This window comes from Garra rufa, chromosome 25 (assembly GCF_049309525.1).
Source record: "Garra rufa chromosome 25, GarRuf1.0, whole genome shotgun sequence".
NCBI classification, from domain to species: Eukaryota; Metazoa; Chordata; class Actinopteri; order Cypriniformes; family Cyprinidae; genus Garra; species Garra rufa.
The window spans coordinates 34,563,266-34,586,388 of record NC_133385.1 but is presented as its reverse complement, the minus strand read 5'-3'; the positions used below and the strand labels follow the sequence as shown (position 1 = coordinate 34,586,388).

The 23,123-nt window shown below is 37.5% G+C and overlaps 1 protein-coding gene across 1 annotated transcript; it reads left to right on the top strand.

Annotated features, from left to right (window-relative positions):
* Positions 1 to 93: 93 nt before the first annotated feature.
* LOC141301478 (interferon-induced very large GTPase 1-like) lies at positions 94 to 21,734 on the top strand. Its single transcript, XM_073831680.1, has 5 exons — positions 94 to 540; positions 9,585 to 9,654; positions 9,757 to 10,359; positions 13,159 to 13,304; positions 17,400 to 21,734. The coding sequence occupies exons 1-5, from the start codon at positions 94 to 96 to the stop codon at positions 21,732 to 21,734; spliced, it is 5,601 nt and encodes a 1,866-aa protein (XP_073687781.1).
* The last annotated feature ends 1,389 nt before the right edge of the window (positions 21,735 to 23,123 follow it).

Genomic DNA, 23,123 nt, shown 5'->3' with positions numbered 1-23,123 from the left:
TTCGAATGGAAGGAGATTTGCAGTAGCTCTCAATTATTCTCCTATAACAGTCGACACAGACTCTTACAGTTTAATCTTATACATAGGGTTTACATGACACCTCATCGTCTTCATAAGATAAGTAGTAAATACTCTGAATACTGCCCTAGGTGTAAGACCGAAACAGGGTCCCTTCTTCACATGTTTTGGACGTGTGGGTGTCTGGAGCAGTACTGGGGATCTATTTTGGACATTATTACAGGAATTTTGGGGGTGGAAATCCCAGCCAATCCACGGCTGACGATATTAGGAGACCTGTCGGTCTTACCAAATAACACGAAAGACAAGACTCGCTTCGTCAGACTAGCCCTAATTGCAGCTAACAAATGTATAGCTATCAACTGGAAAAGCGAGGAGCCCCCTGGTGTTTCTTTGTGGCTTAAAGAGCTCTCGTCGTACCTGCCACCAGAAAAGATCATGTTTAATCTCAGGAAAAAACCATCAGTCTTTGATAAATGCTGGGGAGGATTTCTGACCTTTTTACATAATAGAGCTGCCCCTGTAAGCAGTGTCCATGGTCAAAATTGAAAACTGTACTGCAGTGGCCTGCAGGAGTCCTGGGTGGTTCCCAGGGCAGGGCTGATGCAACTTTCCCCAGGCCGTTTGTTGTCTCTATCTTCTGTATCAATCTATCTCTGTGCATCTTGTTTTTAATAATATTTAATATATATATTTTTCTTTTTGTTGTTTCCTTTATTTTAATTTTTTTTTTTTTTTTTTTTGATTTATTTTTCTGATTATTACTGGTGTACTGGGGTATGGTGTATTGCTATGATTTCTTGTTTTTGTTTTTCCCCACTCTTGTCCAGGGGAAGGGGAGGGAGGGGGGTTAGGGGGGTAATGTGGGATGTTAATTGATTGCATTGACCTTGAAGTGTTGTACGAAATCTTAATAAATAAATTGTTCAAAAAAAAAAAAAAAAAAAAAAAAAATATATAATAATGATAATAAAATGAAAAAAAAAAAAAAAAAAAAAAAAAAAAAAAAAAAAATCACTTTAAAATAAACTTTGAAACTAATAACAAATTTAACCTAAAATATTAAACTAAACGCATACAGTCAAGCCCGAAATTATTCATACCCCTGGCAAATTCTGACTTAAAGTTGCTTTTATTCAACCAGCAAGTTATTATTTTTTTTTTTTACCGGAAATGACACAGGCTTCCACCAAAAGATAAGACGATGTACAAGAGCCACCATTGTGGGAAAAAAAAAAAAAATTCTCAGCTTTTAATTACATTTGAAGAAAAAGTGGCATGTCCAAAATTATTACCCTTTGCAAACTGTCACAGTCTATGGGAAAATCCAAAGTTCTATACCATTCCAAATAGTCCCAGCTGTTCTAAAGCATCCTAATTACCCTGATTCATTGGGAACAGCTGTTTTAATCAACTCAACAGGTGAAAAACAGAAGCTGTCTGCTGTTGGTTTGTGGACAGTCATGGCTAAGACAAAGGAGCTCATTGAGGACCCGCGGCTGCTCACGAGTCAGGAAAGGGCTATAAGACCATATCTAAATGTTTTGAAGATCCAGTGGCTACAGTGCAAAGTATTATTAAAAAATACAAGACGTTCCGCACTGTGAAAAATCTCAGAGGACGTGGTCTGAAGCCAAAAGTGAGACCTGTGCTGACCAGGAGGATAGTGAGAGAGGTAAAACAAGAATCCAAGGATCACCACCAAGGCCATCCTGATGAATCTGGGCTCTGCTGGTGGCAACATCTCAAGGCAGACAGTCCAACAGACACTGAACACCGCTGGGTTCCACGGACGCAGACCAAGGAGGACACCACTTCTCCAGATAAGACACACAAAAGCCTGTAATAGCCGATAAAGGCTTTTCTATTGATTATTGAGAAGGGAATATTTTTGGACATGCCACTTGTTGTTCAAATGTAAATAAAAGATAAGTAATTTTTTCCACAATGATGCCTCTTGTACATCATCTTATTATCCTCTGGGAGACGTCTGTGTCGTTTATAATAAAAATGCTGGTTGCATAAAAGTAACTTTAAGTCAGAATTAGCCAGGGGTATGAATAATTTCGGGCTTGACTGTATGTGATAGAAACAGCTGTCATGTAGTGCTCTACCTTGATTATTTGTATTTCTAACATCTTCAATTTTCACAGCAAAGCCTGCAAAAGAATGAATAAGAATTAGATAAAACGCATTAAAAAGCTCATATAATATGTGACCCTGGACCACAAAAACAGTCTTAAGTCGCTGGGGTATATTTGTAGCAATAGCCAAAAATACATTGTATGGGTCAAAATTATTGTTTTTTCTTTTATGCCAAAAATCATTAGGAAATTAAGTAAAGATCATGTTCCATGAAGATTTTTTTGTAAAATTCCTACTGTAAACCTATCCAAATGTAATTTTTGATTAGTAATATGCATTAAGAACTTAATTTGGAAAACTTCAAAGGTGATTTTCTCAGTATTTTGATTTTTTTGCACCCTCAGATTACAGATTTTCAAATAGATGCATCTCGGCCAAATATTGTCCTATCCTAACAAACCATACATCAATAGAAAGCTTATTTATTGAGCTTATGTATATATTTCAGTTTTTAAAAATTTAACCTTATGACTGGTTTTGTGGTCCAAGGTCACATATTAGTTACAAGACATCAACATGACGGCAAATGTACAGTGCTATAAAATAGCATGCGTGATTCTAATCAAAAGTGTATTTTATATTAGGATGCTCTGAGTGACTTAAACTGGGTCATATATGAAAAACACATTACACAGTTCAAAAATTAGACAATTATACAATAATCCTACAAGAAATTACACTTGCAAGAGCAATGCATCTAACGTTAGGGGTGAAGGATTTTTTTGCTTTAGTTTTATAATGCGAGTCAAATTTGTATTATGTGTTAAAACATATCATCAAATCACCAAAGCAGTCCAAATGAAGCACTCACAGCTTGTTTGTTGTCAAATACAGGTTCAACCAATGGCGTGAGTTTAGGACGGGATAATTTGCTGAACGACGGCAAATTAGGAGTATTTAAGAGTCTTAAAAAAAAAAGTCAAGAGTTAAAATCAAATCAAACTCCCACATGATTTGCCATTGCTATTTAAAAATATCCAAAGCCTCCATTACAAATGACATTACGAACTAGCAACAAAGACAACTTGTATCGTTTATAAGAAAGTAATGGAGCAACAAGGAGACATCAAGATTGTTTTTATACAACAGTTAATAACAAATAAACAAGCTAACATCGATTAACTTACATTGTATACACAATATTGCCAGTTACCCCGTCTGCTTTCCAAACAAAGACAGCAGAACCGCCGAAACACCAAGGAGGACGTGAATCCGTCCGTGAATCTCTTCAATGATTCGTCGTTTCTGAACAAAACTGTTGTAGGTCTGATTCAATGACTCGTTCGTTGGTTTGAACGAATCGGTTGAACGAACAATGGACTGTCACAAAACGGTCATCTGTTGCCACCTACCGGAGTAAAAACGTCAAAACCAGTAAAACATCCAAGTTTTTAATAAATAATAATAAAAAAAAAAGTATCCATATATATAACTGCAGGAGCACCTCTGACCAAAACAACAACACATTCGCAGAAAGATGCTAACCTTACAGAACAGGTGAGACTTTTAAATCAATATAAAATCGTAAAATAGAAATTACGCCATGCTTTATATTAGTTGTATTAAACCAGTTTGTGAGTTTAGGCTAATCCATTTGAGCAGTTGGTGTTACAAGCAACTAAAAACGTTGTTTTCGCCTGCTGTGGTGTTAATTAACGACATGAAAGTCGTTAATCGTTAAATGCGTTAATTAATAAAGTTAATAACGTCCGTGTGGTGCAAAATATATGCTCATTTTTGCATAAAATACGAAGAAAATATTCTTACCTCTCTGGCTATCAAGAAAAGCTAGCGACTTTGACGTGACACGTAACATTACGTAAACATCAGCGACGCAATCAGCCGAACAGAGATTCACGTGAAGCAAATATAAATCACACATATCTTGTTTAAAACAATGATTTGGTGCTTTAAGTTTAACTAAGTTTGCGTATAAATATTACATATTTGCTCAGTCTATTAAATGCACTTTTTTATCGTTGTTGGCATTTGCCCAATCTTTAAAGCAGGCGCAGCTGTTACGTTAGATATGATTTAAATACAAATCAAAATGTAACGTTACGTGTGTATTTTGACGAATGAATGTCATATATAATATAATGAATGATATTAAATATTAAACTTCCAGTCCACGTCTATTAGGTTTGAGTCAATGCATTCACTGTCATCGTACTTAAACTATTCTCTCAAAATGTCAGGTGATGAACAAACAACACTCTTGATCTTTAAGATGATGATTTAAACCTCAAAATATTTCAGCATTGTACCTCTGAGAATTTGTGTGACATTTTCAGTAATTAATAAAAGTCTTTTAAAAGCCCTCAACAGATTTGAATAGAAAAGACTAAATCCACATGCAAAATCACTCCAAACAATCAGAAAAGGCCCTTTCGGCCAGAAGCAGTGCATTTATACATTAAACATTTCTGTAGGCTTTGGTACAGTCTGAGTGGGCTATTTTTCATGGGTTTAACTTATAAATTAATTATATACATGAATCCATATAGTGTGCAGCTTCACTGATGATGAAATCACAATTTTTTCTCTTTGATTTTGGTGGATTGAGACTCTACATTCCTTTATTAAATGCAATGAAAGCTGTTTGGGGACCCGTAAAATATCCTACAAATGTATTTGTGTGCACACAACTCTTATAAATACCAGGAAATATTATTGTGGTTGTTTATAGACATCTGAAAACATAAAAGTTTGGTTGATAAGACTGAAACAAAAAAGGAGATGTAGTGGTGAATGTAGTCTTTTCTGTGCAATTACAGCGAGAAATAGCAAGAAATTAGCATTAAATATTTATGCCTGAGAAGTAGGGCAATGATACAAGTCAGGTCAGCTGCCTTAGCTTTCAGATGCACACCTAGGCCCGGTTTCACAGACAGGGCTTAGACTAAGCCAGGATTAGCCCATAGTTCAATTAGGACATTTAAGTAATTTTTTATAAACGTGCTTAGAAAAAAAATATTACTGGTGTGCATCTTGAGACAAAACAAAGGCACTGATATATTTTTAGATCAGTCAGTAGCCTACAAGTTTATTTTAGTTGAAACAGCTCGGATTTACATTTTAGTCTAGGATTAGGTTTAAGCCTTGTTTGTGAAACCGGGGGCTAATGTTTTATACACCCATAAAACTGTTGTCTTTGTAAAACATGTTGAATTGCACCAATAACATAAAGCAATGCATTGCCGGCGCTTAATTTTTAGGGGGTGTATTTTAATATGCATATTTAAACAGTGAATATTTTTATTGGAAGCAGTCTCTAAATGATCATATTTCCTTTCCAGACTGTAATATTCAGTGATTCTAAATATTCACAGAATTATAGCCTTGTAAAAAGTGAACAGTTGGATCAACTTAAAAAAAATTCTTCAATTGGTAAAACCTACAAATTTGAAGTTCTTTCAACTTAATTTATTATATTTTATTAACTTAATTTTACTAGGTCAATAACACTTACATAATTTTAGTTCATTCAATCCTAATATTTACATTAGACTAACTTAATTCAACTGCATTACTGAACAGTTCAATTAACTTAATTTTTTTAGGTGTTACCAATTGAAGTAATTTTTTTCAAGTTTTTTCAACTTAAGTACATTTTAACAACTTAATTCCCCTAAGTCAATTCAACTGCATTCTTAATTTTATTCATGAATGACAGAAATAGGCATTTTTAGGATATGTATACTAAATTTTTGACCTACACAAAGAAATAAGCAAGAAAGAATAGGTCTGTATTAATTTTAAACTTAAATTTAGCTTCAGTGAGGAATGGATTAAGGGTTAACAACCGCACCTTATAATTCTATTATGTAGAACTTTAACCCCTAGTTAAACATTGATCACTGGAAAAATTTTCAAGTGAACTTCTCCGATTATCTGATAGGACTTCAGGACACAGATGTTGTTTTCTTTTCTTAGACTAAGCGATGGGAGAAATCATGCAGGTTGTATCATATTTCTTATGAGCTTTTTTGTGATTTCTAATATGAAATTGGAAATAATGAGCAAAAATACATGAATATATACATTTAATTTAATATTTAAAAACTCATCTGTGTTATCTGTAGACAACTGTTTTTCCTCTATGAAATAAACATACATTTGGTATTTGTTTAAACTTTATGCCTCAGATTTTAAAATGTTTTGTTAAAATTTGTTTGGTTAACTAAAAATTTGTGTAATGAAATAAGCAACAAACATTTTCCTCAGTTTAACAGAACATGAGAATATGTAATAAGAGACCATAGTCTTTTTGAGATGCAGTTTATGTGTAAAAATAGAACTGAAAACAGCCAACAAAGTTGTCAATTTAAAAATCACTTTAGGCAAATGTCGTTACGAAACGACAATTCTTTCAAAAAGTCTTGAGTTATAAAAAAAAAAAATTAAATCTAAAACTCAGGATAAGTACAATTAATTATTAAATATAAGTTATTAAATATTAAATTCAATATTTTGTATGAAAACGCATAAGTGCACATCTTTTAATTTAATGTTAACTGGTAAGCATAACATTTTAAAATGTCTCTAAAATATATTAAAACATGACATAAACAGCTCAGATGTACAGTTCAAAGTTCATTAAGGAAGTAAGAACAAAGTAGGGCAAAAGTTTTGTGGGGTAATAAAATACGCTGCACTTGTCACTTTACTGTTTACTCTAAATATTAAATAGAATATGTTAGTAATACTTTTTATCATACACACATTTATTTATTCACAACTGTTTGTCAGAGTGAACCTTCTTACCTCACCAAGTTTTATTTTCTTACTTACTGAGATGATACATATTTATATGCATTAATATGCAAAGTGTCAACCTTCCTAGACACATAACATTTTTCATGTATAGTTCAAGTTAGTGATTTTAAACCATCCCTAAATAAAAAAATGATTACGTCTATGAAGAACATTTCAGGTTTGTAATGGAGCAAGCAATTTTGTAACATTTCAGGTGAATTATCTCCAGTGAAAGAACAGAAAGGAGGCTGAATTTTCCGCAGATGTAAGTCCTCCAATACTATCAGCATGATGTGTGGTGCAAGTCTTGATTTTTTTAATTTCTTTTCCTTTTTTTAATCTAGTCCCGAGCGATATAATGACAGATTTAAATCTAGATGATGTCCAGGACACTTCGACAGACTGTTTTCCTGCTATAGAAAGACATAACAGCAAAGATGACATCCAACCAACTCAACACACATCAAATCTAGAGGTAAAAACTCTGCACTAAACTGTATAAAGGTACAAGAGGTATTAAAGGGGTCCTATTATGACATTTACAAAGTCTTTATTTTCTTTTGGGGGTGCACTAGAACATGCTCTCATTAATAATGCTCTCAATAATTAACATTATTACAATAGCTTTCTCCCTTCACAAATGGCTCGATTAGTTAGCTTACACTGCATTTCAGTCCTGACATGCCCTTTTCCAAAGCAGCAAGTTCCGTGTACAACTGCGCAAGCTAGATTAAAGTGATTCTTACATTTTAAATATGGATATTTTTCTTAGAAAAACACACCGGATTGCTAAAGGAGGCTTTTACTGACCCCCGGAGCCATGTGAGGCACTTTTTATTATGAATCGACTTGTTTTGTACTGATGGAGAGAAACACTTGTCTATGCCATTCAGTCTATGTCAGGAGTTCTCAACTCTGGCCCTCGAGGTCCATTTTCCTGCAGAGTTTAGCTCCAACCCTAATCAAACACACCTGAACAAGCTAATCAAGCTCTTCATCATTACTAGAAAGTTACAGGCAGGTGAGTTTGATCAAGGTTGGAGGTAAACTCTGCAGGAAAGTAGACCTAGAGGGCCAGAGTTGAGAACCTCTGGTCTAATGCTGCGTTCACACCGCCCCAACCGTCATGCGTCTGTTGCGGCAAGATTACATGTAAAGTCAATGGTTGAGTCCGTCAGAGGTCCGTCAGAGGCTCTGCGTTGCGTTGTGTCCGTTGGATCCGTCAACTTTTCAAGCGTTACCTGCGTTTCAAGCGTCAACGCAGCCAACACAAGCAACGCAGAAGTTCAGCTAGTTGAACTTTTGACGGACTTAACGCACTTGACGCAGTGCGTCAACCAATCAGAGCGTCTCACTGTAGCGACGTCACCACACGTATCTTGAATGAAGCGGGAGCAGAGAAAAAATTATTTTCAATTTAATTATATTACATATATATATTGCTCATTGTAGCCGTCTGCAATCGCAGAGGATTGTAAGATCCGTCCTCGTTGTTGTATAAAGACAGGAATGTAAAGGAACTTGCTTGGATGAAGATCGCTGAAGAGATCGGGATGTCGGCTAAGTTATCAAATCTTTTCTCAACGTAATTATTTCCCATTTTGTTAGCTAGCGAAACATGGTCATGAGAAGATTTAAAAATGTCCACTCCCTACTAGTTTGCCATTGTTTATTCAGGGGAAGTGTGCAAACTAGATGCGTTGCCTGACGTGTGCGGTGTGAACGCACCAAGAACCAAGCGTTGCGAGCTTCAACGTACATCCGTCAAACTAGATGCGTTGGGAGCGTTGCCTGACGCAGACAAAGTGTGCGGTGTGAACGCACCATTAGTCATTCTAAAGTTTGGGAGTGCCAGGATTGCACTTTTGAAGTGCCAGGTTGAACTCAGATTGCATTTGTCTGAAAGAAGGAAATCATATACACCTAGGATGCATGGAGGATGAGTAAATAATAGGCTACAGTAGTGTTAGTCCTATCGTCAGCCTGCGAGATCGCCGATACATGATATTATCATTATTGTGCCAATTTATTGAATTATTTACATGCCTGAAACCAGCTCCAGCATAAGGCTAGTGAAGCAATCTACACTGTATAATAAATAAATCTCTCACCACACACTGCACACATCTACAGCGTGACAACTGATCTAGTCAACTAGTCAATGCTTGTGTTTACATCAGCCGCGGCTCTGCATGTGTTTTGACCCTCTATAGTCAAGTCAACGGCGCGGCTCCAGCACGGCTACCGAAGCAGTTTGCAGACACTTTAGTCAATGCTTGCATTTACATCAGTCCCCCTGCAGCTTGCTGAAGCATCCCAGATGCGGCTGTCCATGCTTCATGGCTAAAGTTAGGTGAATCCCCCACCTCGTCCCTCCCCACCTGCCAAAGATTTGAATTTCCATAGATGGGGTTTATTTGAATGATATTCTAATGGACCGTGTTGTGACATTATGGCATCCAGAAAACAAATGCTGTTGTCCAAAGGATCTGTTCGTCGTAAAAACGAAATATCTCCCTTTGGAGTGGACTTTGAGATTTGTAACTTTGTCTATGTTTTTTATGCACAAACATACACAACACACACTGGTTAAAATTCAAAAAGTGAAAAAGCACAATAGCACGCCTTTAAATGTCCTCTCAAATTAATTAATCTTTCTTTAGGATAATGAACCACCTGGAGAAGTAGGGAGTAACTCCCAAAATGACTCTGATTCATCAGTGAGCAGCTTAGGTAAGAAAAAGAAAAAGAACTATATCAGATTTTTCACATTGCTGAATAAGTCCTGTTCTTATGTTGAGGTGTTTAACTGCAGTTCTTTGTTGTTTATTCTAGATATACCAATTCCCAATCTAACCATTATATTAACTGGAAACATTTCGGCAATCCAGTTCGGACAAGAAAACATTCTACTGCAAGAAAATGTAGAACTATCCAGATTTGTTCCTATACAGACAAAGATATCAAAATATCAAGTCTCTGTGATCAACATGACTGGCCTACATGAAGATGAACTTAAACATGTGGATTACATTAGCCAACTAGTGAATGAAAATGAAATCAGTGCCTTCATCTTTGTTGTACGACTAGATCAGTTAACAGATGCTGATAAAATGGGTCTGGAATGGCTACAGAGAGCATTTGGTGAAAACATTCTTCAGTTTGTAATGATTCTCTGCACCTATGAAAGAAAAGAAGAATGTGACACTATAAAAGGTGATCTGGAGAAAACCCCTGTTCAGGAGCTGCTGGAGAAATGTGGCCGAAGATATCACATCTGCAGCAAGATGATGAACAACCGATCAGAGATTAAAAAACTGATGAAGAAGATTGCACGACTATTTAATGAGAATAAACAGCAGTGCTACACTGGAGAGCTGTACAAAACTGTGTTAAGACAGAGAGAAGGCCTGAAAGACAGTGCGTTTAAAAACACTGGTAAGAACATGTTGATTTCCTGATATTTAATGTTGTTTTTGACTGATATTCAGTAACCATAAAATTAGAGTCAAATAAACCTGTACACTTGGCCTTTCATCCCATACATAAACTAGTCTAGAAAGTGATCTAACAAGATTCCCTGTCTGTTTTACTACATTTACGTCACTCTTGTCATTTTAAAAAGAAATTGACGTTTATGCAACTCTTGACAGATTTTGCATAGATTTTTGGCTGATATTTAATACTTTTGTATTTAATCACTTATCATTTGGACAGGAACCTACGCTTAATTTATCACAAAAGACTAAATAAGTGTCAATTTACAGTTCACCAGATTTGGAGTATCACATTAACAAATTATAGCAGCGGTGCCCAAACTTGGTCCTGGAGGGCCACTGTCCTGCAGAGTTTAGCTCCATTGCCAATTAGACACACCTGTACCAGCTAATCAAGCTTTTAGGCATACTAGAAACTTCCCAGCAGGTGTGTTGAGGCAAGTTGGAACTAAGCTTTGCAGGACACCTCCAAGACTGAGTTTGGGCACCCCTTAATTATAGATTTCATGTGTGATTAATTTAAACTCTGCATCATACAAATATGATCAGTGGAAAAGCTTTAAACACTATTTAAACAATAATATCAAGAAATATCACACAAGTACAAGTACACTTTCAGTACAAAAGCTATGAAACTTAGTAGATTTCTGAGAGCATACTTCAGAGTGCAATCATGTAAAAAAAAAAAGGAGCTGCTCAGGTTTCACTCCTCCTGTGATGGGACCTTATTATAATATTACCGCTCCTTAATCTGCTTGGTTCCAAACATGGCACCGTAATTTTGTTTTTGCAAGCAACAACGGTGTACCAGTTTTAATGGCATGTAAAAAGTTTCAGCAAAGCACGCTAACTGTTCTGTCTTTGGCGTCACAGATGAGCACAGAACACTATTTAGAGTACCAGCCTCACAGGAAAAAAGGGAGCAGTGGATTTATTTATTGATTTATTTACTGTGTTTTATGCTGCTGCCACACAGATCTAATATAAACATCCAATTTTCTTTCGAGCTGTTTACCTTCATAGACATAACCCTAACCCTAACCCACTGTTTTTTTTTAACTGTGTTTTTAACATAATCTTGCGTGTATTTGATAGTTTAAGTGCAATAAGACATGAAAGAGAACTTGTTTTCTGTGCACATGCTTCAGATGTGAGCTCAGAAAACCCTATATCAGAAGTTTAAACTAATATGGCTTTAAAATACATAACTTCAGGACAATAGATATAATAATCACAACCAAACAGCTGTTTTTGGCAGAGTATCTGATGTACAACCTGTAAAAGCACAACCCTAATTTGCAAAAGAGTGCGGGGAGCAGCAGCTCATTTGCATTTAAAGATACATGCACAATAGGCATAATAGGTCTCCTTTAAAAAAATAATAAGCATTGCATCAAGGTTGCTTATGGAGAGGAAACTCTTGTTTACTATTACTTGTCTTCTATATAAGTCGGCTCTGAGCGCTATTTCATCAGAATCTGACAGAGAGGATTATGTAAATTAAGTGGACAAAATCCGTGCCTGGAGGGCAGAGACATCCAAGTTATAAAATCTGTAGAAAGTGTATGGCGACGACCAACTGGCAGCCGCACAGATATCACCAATAGAAATCCTGCTGGACCAAGTCCAGAAGGAGGACAATCCTCTGGTGGAGTGGGCCCTCACTCCTATAGGACACTGTAAGCACTGAGGCATAAGCCAGGACTATAGCCTCTGAAGCATACAAAGAGCTGCTCTGAGTGGTGAATGCTCAATTTACAGTAAGAGCCCAAACCAGGCAGAATGTATTAGGACCCTGCTCATCCTATGAATTAGGAAGAGCCAGGAAAGTAATGGCATGTAGTCTGAATGGCGTAGAGAGCACTTTAGAAATGTGTCTGTGTTTAGCCGTGTCTCAGTTTGAGGACGACTCTACAGTCATTAGGCCCAGACTCAAAACATGAAGCACTGACTGACAATAACGTCAGTCAAGCAAGTGGGTGACCTGCATGCAAAACAAAAACGAGGGTGGTCTTAAGTGACAAGGGCCGTAAGTCAGCCGAATGGAGCGGCTCGAAGGGAGGGTCTGTAGGGCCTTGAGTACGAGGTATGAGGATGAGTTGGATTCAATCTCTGAACTCCCCCAAGGAACTTAATGACAAGGTTATTTTGACTGACTTACTGGCTAGCCATGCTAGCATAATTTGCTGTGATGGCTGTCACATATACTTTGAGCATGAAAGGGGTGCGCCCCCTTTTCCAGCAACTTGCAGAAGGTGCCTTTCAAGGACGGAGGGAAAGCTTTGGGGCAAGGGTTGCTTGAGGTTTGACCAGGAGCCGAACGTCGGTCTGCCCTCACATAATGCTTCCCAACCCGAGTTGAAGCATCTGCTCCAGCTGTAGGTCAGTTCCAATGGGACGCTTAGGGGTGAGAGGTTTTCCAAGGGGCCACAAGGTCCAAGGGGTTACCCTGAGATGAAAATATGGGCTTTGAGCCAATATTGGAGGACATATTCCACCGGGCCTGTGAAGCAGGGGAAAGAGTTGCATCCATGCACTTCGTAAAAAAAAGTGTGCGGGGACAGAGGCAGTCCCAATGGTAGGACTGTATATTGATAAGACTGAGTCTGAGGGACTATCTGGATGATCCACCAATAAAAAAAAAACAGTCCCCGAGGAATATTTGTTTGAGGATCTGCTTCAAAGTCAGCATCTTGAGCTAGCTGTTTCATAAGTGCAAGTCACTGTCCATGCTGAGCAGTGTTTGCTGCTTCAGAGGGAAGGAGTTGGGGTCTTTACTGGAACTCGCCCACTCTTGAGTATATGAAGCTGTCAGTGACTTGGAGTCATAATTTCCTCCTCAGACCCACTGAAGAAGATCAAGCTGCTCGCTTGTTAAATACACAGGTAAGTCAAGGTATTTTGTGGAGAGTGAAGCATGCAGGACCTGTGCCAGCATGAGTTCACTCAAGCCCAATGGTTGAGACCCGTTGCCCTGCTGTTTCTTCCTCCTCGGCTTCTGTGAGGGAAGAAACAGCAGAGCAGACTGGGGAAGACTGCCTTTATGAAAAAAGACTATCTGCACAGTGAGAGCACTCTTTCCTGGTGAGTGTAAGCCCATGCAAACAATGCACACCCTGTCCGTTCATCCGGCTTTCCCTGCATGAGCCATACTTGCTGCGCAACACTTAAAACAATGTCACTCTGAAATTTTAAGGAAATTTACTTTATATTTACCGGATGGCCCGAGGGGAAGCACTTGTTGGAGGCAATCTTCCACTGCCGGGGCTTTTTCTACAGCAAGCAGCAGGCTTTAAGCTTTTTCTTTATGGCTTCTGGCTTCTTCCAGCGACAAGATGATCTTTGCACTGAAGGAGAAATATTCTGACTAAATGGTGCTCAGACCCAACTTATATAGCAGTCGCCTTCACCCCTTTTGGCGAATTAAAAATAATATTTGTTCACACAGCTACACAAATGTGAACAAATCAGGCTGCAGTTTTAAAAGTAAACGGGAATCCCCTCCCGTCAGGCTGCAGTTTTAAAAGTAAACGGGAATCCCCTCCCCCGCCCTTTAGTGTAAAGTCACAACGGCAGTACCATGGTACAGTCTATAACTTACACATCCAATATGTCATTTGATATTAGGCACATTGGGATGTTGGGAGCCAAACATACAACTTTCTGAATTGTCAAGAGTTCAAACCTGAAAATTTTGAAATGTTTTTAATCTAATTATTTTATCTAAAAAGTAGGTCAGTTTAGACCCAAGATGTATTGAAGCACATTGATTTTAGTAGGCTTACTATATAATCTGAAAAATGCAGACCAACCCACAACCACAACTTTTACTCAAATCAAATGTTTACAAATACTAAGTTCTTAAAAACACTACTTTTTTTCTCTGCTTTCTTAAAGAAGATGAAACCACAATCAACAAAGACATAATGGAGGACAGCACAGCAACAGAGCCTAGAGAAAAACACATGGTGAGTGTCTAAACTGTGCATAGCAAGTATTGGCTGCATAAATAGGGATATATCAGTGGCGAGGTTTAAATCATGGGATGGGTATTGTTGTCATCTCTGAGGAGACTAGCCAGGGTATCTATGCCAGGTAGACATGGAGGACCGCAAATAATGATAGATGGGTTATTGATGACATATGTCAAATAGATTTCCTAACCTTACCACCTTATTTGAATATGTTGTTGTTAAGTTAAGTAATTTAAAACATAATACAGTATTCTCAGTGTTCACCGTTATTTTTCATAATACCAAATCAGGTTTAACTGCTTAGATACAGCAGACAAAACCAGCTAGTAAGTCAAATGATATCAGCTCCATAATCACAATATCAAATAGCTTAATGCAGGGCAAATCAATGGGCAAGTTAAATGATAAATAAACATAACCAAACCATAACCAAACTAAATGTATCATATACTTGATGTTTGACTTGTCAAAGATTGATTGATTTAAAACATGACTCAAATATTTAGACTTACTAAACACACCTGAAGAATATGAATTCCACACTAGAGGGTGAATACAATTAACACATCAACACTGAAATAGTCTTGAGTATTTAAATTTAGTGATTGCCATCCATACACATGTGTGTACATTTTTATCATTACAAAATGTGTGATTTTACTGAGAACAAGGGTTCCTTTATATCTGAGAGTAAATAAGTATTGCCCAACAATGGAATCCAATAGTGTAGCCCAATGTGCGAGATACCCTGAGGGGGACATACCCCTCAGCAGCAAAAACAGAAGAATTCTAAGTTTTCAGTCTTTTTCATAATATAAGTGAGAACGGTTCAGACCATTCTACCAGTTGTACATTAATGGTTTGTTTCAGTACAGTGTGGTGCACAATTATTTCCATTTCCATTGTCAGAAGTTGTGAATGGTACCAAAATAGCGAACGGTACTGTACTACTTTTCTAGGACCCTTTCATTGGAGTACCTAGTACAGTGGTTCGGTACCTAAAGGGTGGAGTGAGACTGCAGGACATTGATGCCCGCAAAAGCAGGTCACTGCTTCTTCTTGCTGCTCTGTTATTTGTTTCACTTGCTTCCTTTTTGAATGTAACTAAAAAAGAAATGGAAAATAAACAAATATGTTTTGTTTTATTCGAAGTTTTAATCAATGGAATGATGAACATGGACATAAGCAAGGAGCTTTTCAGAACACAGAAATACAGTCAGAAATAGGCTAATAAAAATTTTGCAATGGAAAAAAAAAATTCACACATGGCCATCAGAAAAGCATTTATAGGGCCTAATACTACTCCACCCCATGAAAATTTTGTCATTAATCCCCTTCCCCCATGTCATTCCAAACCTGTAAAAGCTTTGTTCGTCTTTGGAACACAATTAAAGAGATTTTGGATAAAAACTGTGAGCTTTGTGGCTGTCCCATTGACTGCCAAGTAAATAACACTGTCAAGGCCCAGAAAATTATGAAAGATGTTGTCAAAATAGTCCATCTGCCATTAGTGGTTCAACCATAATTTTACGAAGCTACAAAATTTTCATTTGCCTTAGCGTTTTTTTTTTGTTTGTTTGTTTGTTTTTTTGCTTTTGGTAACATCCAAACATTGAACATAAACTATCCTTATTTCTCAATAAATAACAATAGGCCAATTTTCAATATGTAGCTTAATAAATATTTTTTTTTTTTTACTTTAACTGCATGAATAACAGCTTGTCTTTTATTATCAACAATCGTTTTTAACTGATGCCGTTTGGGAGTGAGGAATGTCGCTATTTTGTAGAGCATGTGAATTCCATTTGGTGCCAAACTTTTCAGCTACATTAGTTCATCCAGGCGTTGCACACAAGTTGAAGCAATTACAGTGAGAATGCAATCAGTCATGGCTGCCTCGCAGTGGTTTCTTTGTTTTATGGACCACGGCAGAACTAAAGACACACTTAAGGCTGCATTGTCTGACTCCATATCATTGGTTGCGTCTTTGAAGGGCTTCAAAAAAGATGGTGTCATAAAGTCTAAGGTCAGCACAAATAAAGTCAACACATTTTTCGGTCGTTTCATCTTTAAGTGCACTTTACACTTTGATTGACTTGCCATACATGTAAATGACAGGAACGTTTGGCTTTTCAAAACTGCACACATGACACTTCAGACCTGAAGTTCCAGACTTGTATTCGCTGTATGCAAGTATTTTGTTACATTTGTCGCAAAAATAAGGTGCTTTCCATGGCTGTTGCATACTATTTCTAAATATCAGATGTTTCTTTGTTTGGTTTTGTAGTTTTGTACAGCATTTTCTTTTCTTTCAAAATGAACTAATATCTGTAGCACTAAGCGATCCACCTGTATCATTTGCTTCAGACATTTTGCACATGTGTGCTTATAGTCTGCGTTCCCTGCATGAACCACGTCAGAGATAATTCAACTTTGTGGGACTCCTGCAAAATAATTTTATTCTCCTGCAACCCACACAGACACAAGGATTTTACCACCCGCGTCCGCATTGACCAATCAAATCAATCACTCGGCTACATTGGGGCATGTGGAATTTCCGCAGGAGTGCAGGTCTTTACTTTCTTTTTCGCAAGAGAATGACATCGATCTCTACTTTCTGGCATACACCACACCTATCAAGTTAGGGTACTGTTGGTGGTGGAAACGAAAGCTGGATCAGCGTGTACCGTCCCGAATCATACTCTATTGTACTGTACGTTGGTGCTCAGTGGAAATGAGCCAAGACAATTGAAATGATTCCTAAATATGGTAAAAAAAACAATAGATTCACAAGATACACCATATGTGGTGTATATAGACATTCTTAACGAACTTCCAGTGACTTGAGTCTGGAAGGGGAAGAAAGGAGAAGGGACAGGAGCTCTTTCTTTGAGAGCTTCTCTCCAGATTAGTTTGTTTTATTGTTTAATTGCATGGTGTTTGATGTTATGTTCTTTTATCCTTGCATAAGTAAAAATAAATTTAGTGTTGTTTATTTATTCAACAGGGAAAACATGGATACACTGAAACAGCGGGAGTCAATCCAGATCAATATCCACAAGAAAATACTGAAAAAATACAGCATCTACTTCACAGACTTTATTTTGAAGGTGGACAGAAGAATATACTGAGAGCTGCAGATGTTCTTCAGTTAACTGAACATTCATTACAGTCCCGTGAATCTTGTGCTGAGGAGGAGCTGATTCAGACGTTCCTACAAAAACTACTGATGATGAACTACAGAGCAAGATACATTAATGTAAGTGAGAACAATGAACACACACAACCAAACATCAGTCATTCTTATGAAGAGAAGTCCGATGCTGATATTTTCATGGAAATGAGTGAGCATGTTGATGGAAGCAAAATATTTCACCCTGTTCACCCTATGGATGTTCAGATGGCTGTGTTTCATTATGCTGATGGTTTCCTAAAGCAGCTGATGGTCAATAAACTGTCACAATGTCAGTATGCTCTGCCTCTGCTTGTTCCGGATCCATTTACAAAACAAATAGATTTTCCTCTCTGGACATTTAGACAAATCAACAAGAGCTGGAAGGTTAAAAACACGAACAATGAATCCATCAGTCAAATGCAGCCGATCTGCAAGGCACAAACCCCAATGGTGTCTTTCTTTAGGTTTGGCTCTGTGTCTTCATCCAAGTCTCTTCTGATGAACAGCCTGATCAATGAGAAACACAACACATTCTTCCACAGGAACTGCCCAGGAAGCAGCACATCCAGAGTCCTGATGGATGGAGTGGTGGAGATTGCCTGGTATTGCCCGTCTGGGAAAAACACGGATAAATTCACTGAATGCGTTGCGTTCTGTAATCTTCACGGTGATGCAGAAGAACATGAGAAACAGCTGCAGATCCTCACTGAAATGGCCACAGTCAATGTTGTTCTTCTATCACAACTTGACAGGAATGACAAAAGCACAACAATGATACAAAACCTGTACAGGAACAGAAAACCGCTCATTTGTCTTTTTACTGAGGACATGTCACCTCTCACTAACACACGAATAGGAAAATATAAGATTGGTTTGAAAGGCAAAAATCAGTCAGCTGTATCTGAAGAACTCAGAAAAGCCATAAATACTTGTATCTCGTCTTCTGGACCATCTTTCATATTTCGACTTGAAGATGTGTCCAAATGCTCAGACCTCAGAGTTGATGAGGAAGCTGATGATGAATGCAGGAAAGGAAGAGAAGCTGCACAGCAGATGATGAGTTTACTGAAGAATAAAAAATTAACAGAAATCAAAGAATCATTTCTGCCCTGTCAGGGGAAACTGTGGCATCAGTGGTGTCAGAAAAACAAAGAACTACATCGACCTCAAGCAGTTAACATCGAATCTAAACTAAGTAAAAAACACACAAAAATGAACAAAATCCGTCAAGAGCAGTATGATTCGGAGGTCAGTGAGTTTATAAATCTCTTTATTAATCACATAAACTCACACAATGCAAACAAGATGTATTTTCTTAAATGGCTTGGAATCTTTCTGGATGAATATACATCAAAAGATATTTCTGTTCTTCATCACAAATATGATGAAAAGTGGTCAACATTTGTGAAACTGAGAAAAAATCATGATCAGTATGAACAACTGACAACTGAGCTTGAGTGCATATCTGAGAAACTTCAAGCTGTAACCTTTGGTTTGGAGCACATCATGAGGGAGATTGGTCAAATCTATGAATCATGTTCAGCAGTAAAGAAGAACAAGAAAGACCTGCAGCTGAACTTCTCTTCTCTCCCGGGTCTTGCAGCAGAAATTATGATCACTGGTTTCCCACTGGAGCTGATGGATGGAGATGCTGCTCATGTTCCTCTGATCTGGATCTCTGCTGTTCTAGATGAACTCATCCAGAAACTGGGAGACAAGAGAGTCTTTGTGCTGTCAGTTTTAGGGATTCAGAGCTCTGGGAAATCCACCATGCTGAATGCCATGTTTGGACTCCAGTTTGCCGTCAGTGCTGGCAGGTGCACCAGAGGAGCTTTCATGCAACTGGTCCAAGTGTCAGATGAATTGAAAGCACAGATGAACTTTGACTATATTCTGGTTGTTGACACTGAGGGTCTTCGTGCTCTAGAACTGGCTGGAAGATCAACAAGACATCATGACAATGAATTAGCCACATTTGTTATTGGTTTTGCAAATCTAACGTTAATCAACATCTTTGGGGAAAATCCATCTGAGATGCAAGAAATTCTTCAGATTATTGTTCAGGCCTTCATCAGGATGAAGAATGTCAAGCTGAATCCCAGCTGCATGTTTGTGCATCAGAATATTTCAGACGTCACTGCTGGAGAAAAAAATAAGGAGGGTAGGAGACGACTGCAGGAAACACTGGATGAGATTACAAAACTCACTGCTGAAGTGGAAGTCTGTGATATTAAATGCTTTAGTGAAGTCATTAAATTTGATGTTCAGAATGATGTGAAGTATTTTGCTCAACTCTGGGAGGGCAGCCCACCCATGGCACCACCAAACCCGTACTACTGTGAAAATGTTCAAGAGCTAAAGGAATGTATTATTTCTCATGTCTCAAATTCAGATGTAATAATGCTGAAAGACGTAAAAATTCGAGTTAAAGATCTCTGGGAGGCTCTACTGAACGAACAATTTGTTTTCAGCTTCAGAAATTCAGTGGAGATTTCAGCATACAGGAAACTGGAGACCAAATACAGCAAATGGTCCTGGAGTCTTCGTAGTGCCATGCTGGATATTGAGAACAAACTATACAATGAAATTGAAAATGAAGCAATTTATGAGGTAGAGGAAAATGATCTTCAAAAGGAACTGTTAAAGACAAGTGAAGAAGTAAAAAAGTCAATGTCAGAATTCTTTGAAAAAGACACAGATGCTGCTTTACTGTCTCAGTGGAAAACATCATCTGAAGTCAAAATCAAAGAGCTGCAGGAAAACATTGTGATGGAAACAATGAAAAATTTAAATACGATTATTCAGCTGCGTGGTCTGAAGAAAAAGATTGATATACAGAGGACACACCATGAAAATATTCTCTGTGAAAAGAGCAAAGAGCTTGCATTGAAACTCAAAGAGAAAACAAATGATGAAGAAACTCTTAAGAAGGAGTTTGCTTCCTTTTGGGAACAGACAGAGATTAAGGAAATAATTAAGGAGATTAAGCAAGCAAAAGAAATGATTAATGATCAACACAGAATGTTCAGGAAAGGCAATGATCCTGTTCTCTATCTGGAGAAGAGGAGAGATGAGTACTGTAGTATTTTCAAGAAATACTGTCATGGAGCTGCATCAGCTGCTATTTTTGGTGAGATCATCTGTCAGAAACTTAAGGAGCCCATTGAGCAGAGTGTCTACAAGAAGTGTGCCAAAGATGTGACGGATGAATTGCGAACAAACTGTGAATCACTGAATGGCAACAGATCAAACCTGGAGATACACATCCTGAGGACACTGGCTGAAGAGGAGGATTTTGACAAATACATAAACTACATTAATACTCCCAGAGATCATTGCAAGAGTTTTATCGTAGATGAAGTCATTCAGTACATTACTGATAAATTCGATGTCAGCGTTTTGCCCAACATGTGTAAGCAAATTAATCTCTTGCAGCAGAAAATCATGAAAGCAGCTCATGAATCTACTGAACATGTACAAGTGACCGGTGGAGGTGTTGGTCTGTGGTTGAAGTATTTTATGCAGCAGCTTTTAGATGTGATTATCTTCTCTGAAAAAGATCTCAGTGGAGTGAAACATGATGATGTTGATGATTTCAAACTCCTAGAAGATATGATAAGGAAAGAACTTGCTGCTGTAATGTCTGACATCAGCAGTAGCTTCAACACAAAGGATTTTCTTGTAAATCTGGACTATAAGGACAGACCATATGAGATTTTGAATAATCACTTCTCTCAGTGCTGTTGGGTTCAGTGTCCATTCTGTAGAGCCACCTGCACCAACACCATAGAAAACCATGATGGAGATCACAGTGTTCCCTTCCATCGTAGCATTGGACTGAGTGGCATTCATTACAACAATACATCCAACTTGTCTACTCATATCTGCACATCAGCAGTAGCACACAGCAATCTATATTTTTATCCCGTTGAATCAGATGATAAAGTCTCATGGAGAGAATACAAAAGAGCAGGAGGAGAATATGCAAAGTGGACCATCACCCCTGACCTCTCTGAACTGCCCTACTGGAAGTGGTTTGTGTGCAGGTTCCAGAAAGAGCTTGAAAAATACTACAATAAAACTTTTGAGGGACAGGGTGAGATTCCAGATGAATGGCGAAAATACACAAAACAGAAAGCTTTTGAGAGTTTGGATAAATACATCTAATTGATTTTTTTGTCTGTGTGTGTAAGTAAAACCATATAAATGACAGCCATTTCTTAGTAAGTTAGTAGTGTGTGGTGTTGTTAATACATTAAATTAATAGAAATAAAGGCAATTTCTGTGTAACTTTTTGGTGTGCTATGACTTAAGTGTCAGTAGCTTTTCACACATAATTTATGCATGTTGTTTATTACTTTTTCATACTGCTATTATTTTACTAGTTGTATGCTCTTTATTGTTTAATCATAGGATTGTGTGTTTTTATATTTGTTGTCACACAGTTGTTTTCACTAGATAATTTCTTAATTTCAAAGATTTAGCATCACAGGATGATGTTGTGAATGCAGAGGAATACAGAAAGTGTATCAAGTAGGGTACTGAAAACCATAATATGACTCACTCTCAAATTGGCTCTCAGACCTCCTCGCTTGAAATATGTGATTTAAACTTTGGTCCAGGGCAAAGATATTCTTGTTCCCCATTCTGAGGTAGAGTGTCTGCTGGCGAGGGGTGCCGTAGATACGATTCCGCCAGCTCTCACTGAGTCAGGCTTTTACAGCCACTATTTCCTTATTCCAAAAACAGATGGTGTACTCAGGCCCATCCTCGATCTCAGTCTTGTGAATAGAGCTTTAACCCTGAGGGGTCGACAGTCACAAAATAAATAAATAAAATTCATACAGATAAGTGTTGTAGATCATTTGAAACTGTTGTCTACTTGTATTTGTGTGCACTAACAATAACAACAAAACTATGTGCTATTGTAAAAAAAAAGAAAACAAAGGGTGCGCTTTCTGCCGTCTCTGTCTCTGTGAACTTCTTTTTGAAATGCGTCACAAAAATTAGAGAAAACTCAATAAATAATTTACCTACAGGCATGAGAAATATCACTGATTCTTAAGACATGGGACAAAACATGTCCAGCAATTAATATTTTCAATCATAAATATTATGAGGGTTTCAAAATAGAACATATCTAACACAATTATCCTCTTCAATTCAATTTTATCATTATGGTAAATCTATGACACTTACTGTCTTCTCACTACATCAAAACCAATGTCAACACCCTCTTCCAGTTTCTGAGAAAATTATTTGAAATGTTCAGATCATTCCAAACTCCTGAAGCAGGTTCTATTAGCACATCTATTAGAACTGCCAAATTTGTCAACACCATAAGATTTCCTATCTGACGGGTTGACATTCAACGTAAAGTCAACAAGTCAAGTCATTATTAATTAGGTTAAATATAAAATAGTGTTTATTTGTTCTAATAATATATAATTACTAAATATACAGCATATATTGATTTTATGGATTGACTGTCATCACTTCTAGCAGAGTTAGGGTTGTGGAAACATAAGATTCAGGAATCATAAGGCTGAGGGAACA

Excerpts from the sequence above, each read along its gene's own strand:
- LOC141301478 (XM_073831680.1), top strand. The coding sequence starts at position 94 with ATGACACCTCATCGTCTTCATAAGATAAGTAGTAAATACTCTGAATAC. Across the intron at positions 9,655-9,756 it reads TTCATCAGTGAGCAGCTTAG|ATATACCAATTCCCAATCTA; the intron begins GTAAGAAAAAGA and ends TGTTTATTCTAG. Across the intron at positions 13,305-17,399 it reads CTCGCTTGTTAAATACACAG|GGAAAACATGGATACACTGA; the intron begins GTAAGTCAAGGT and ends TTTATTCAACAG.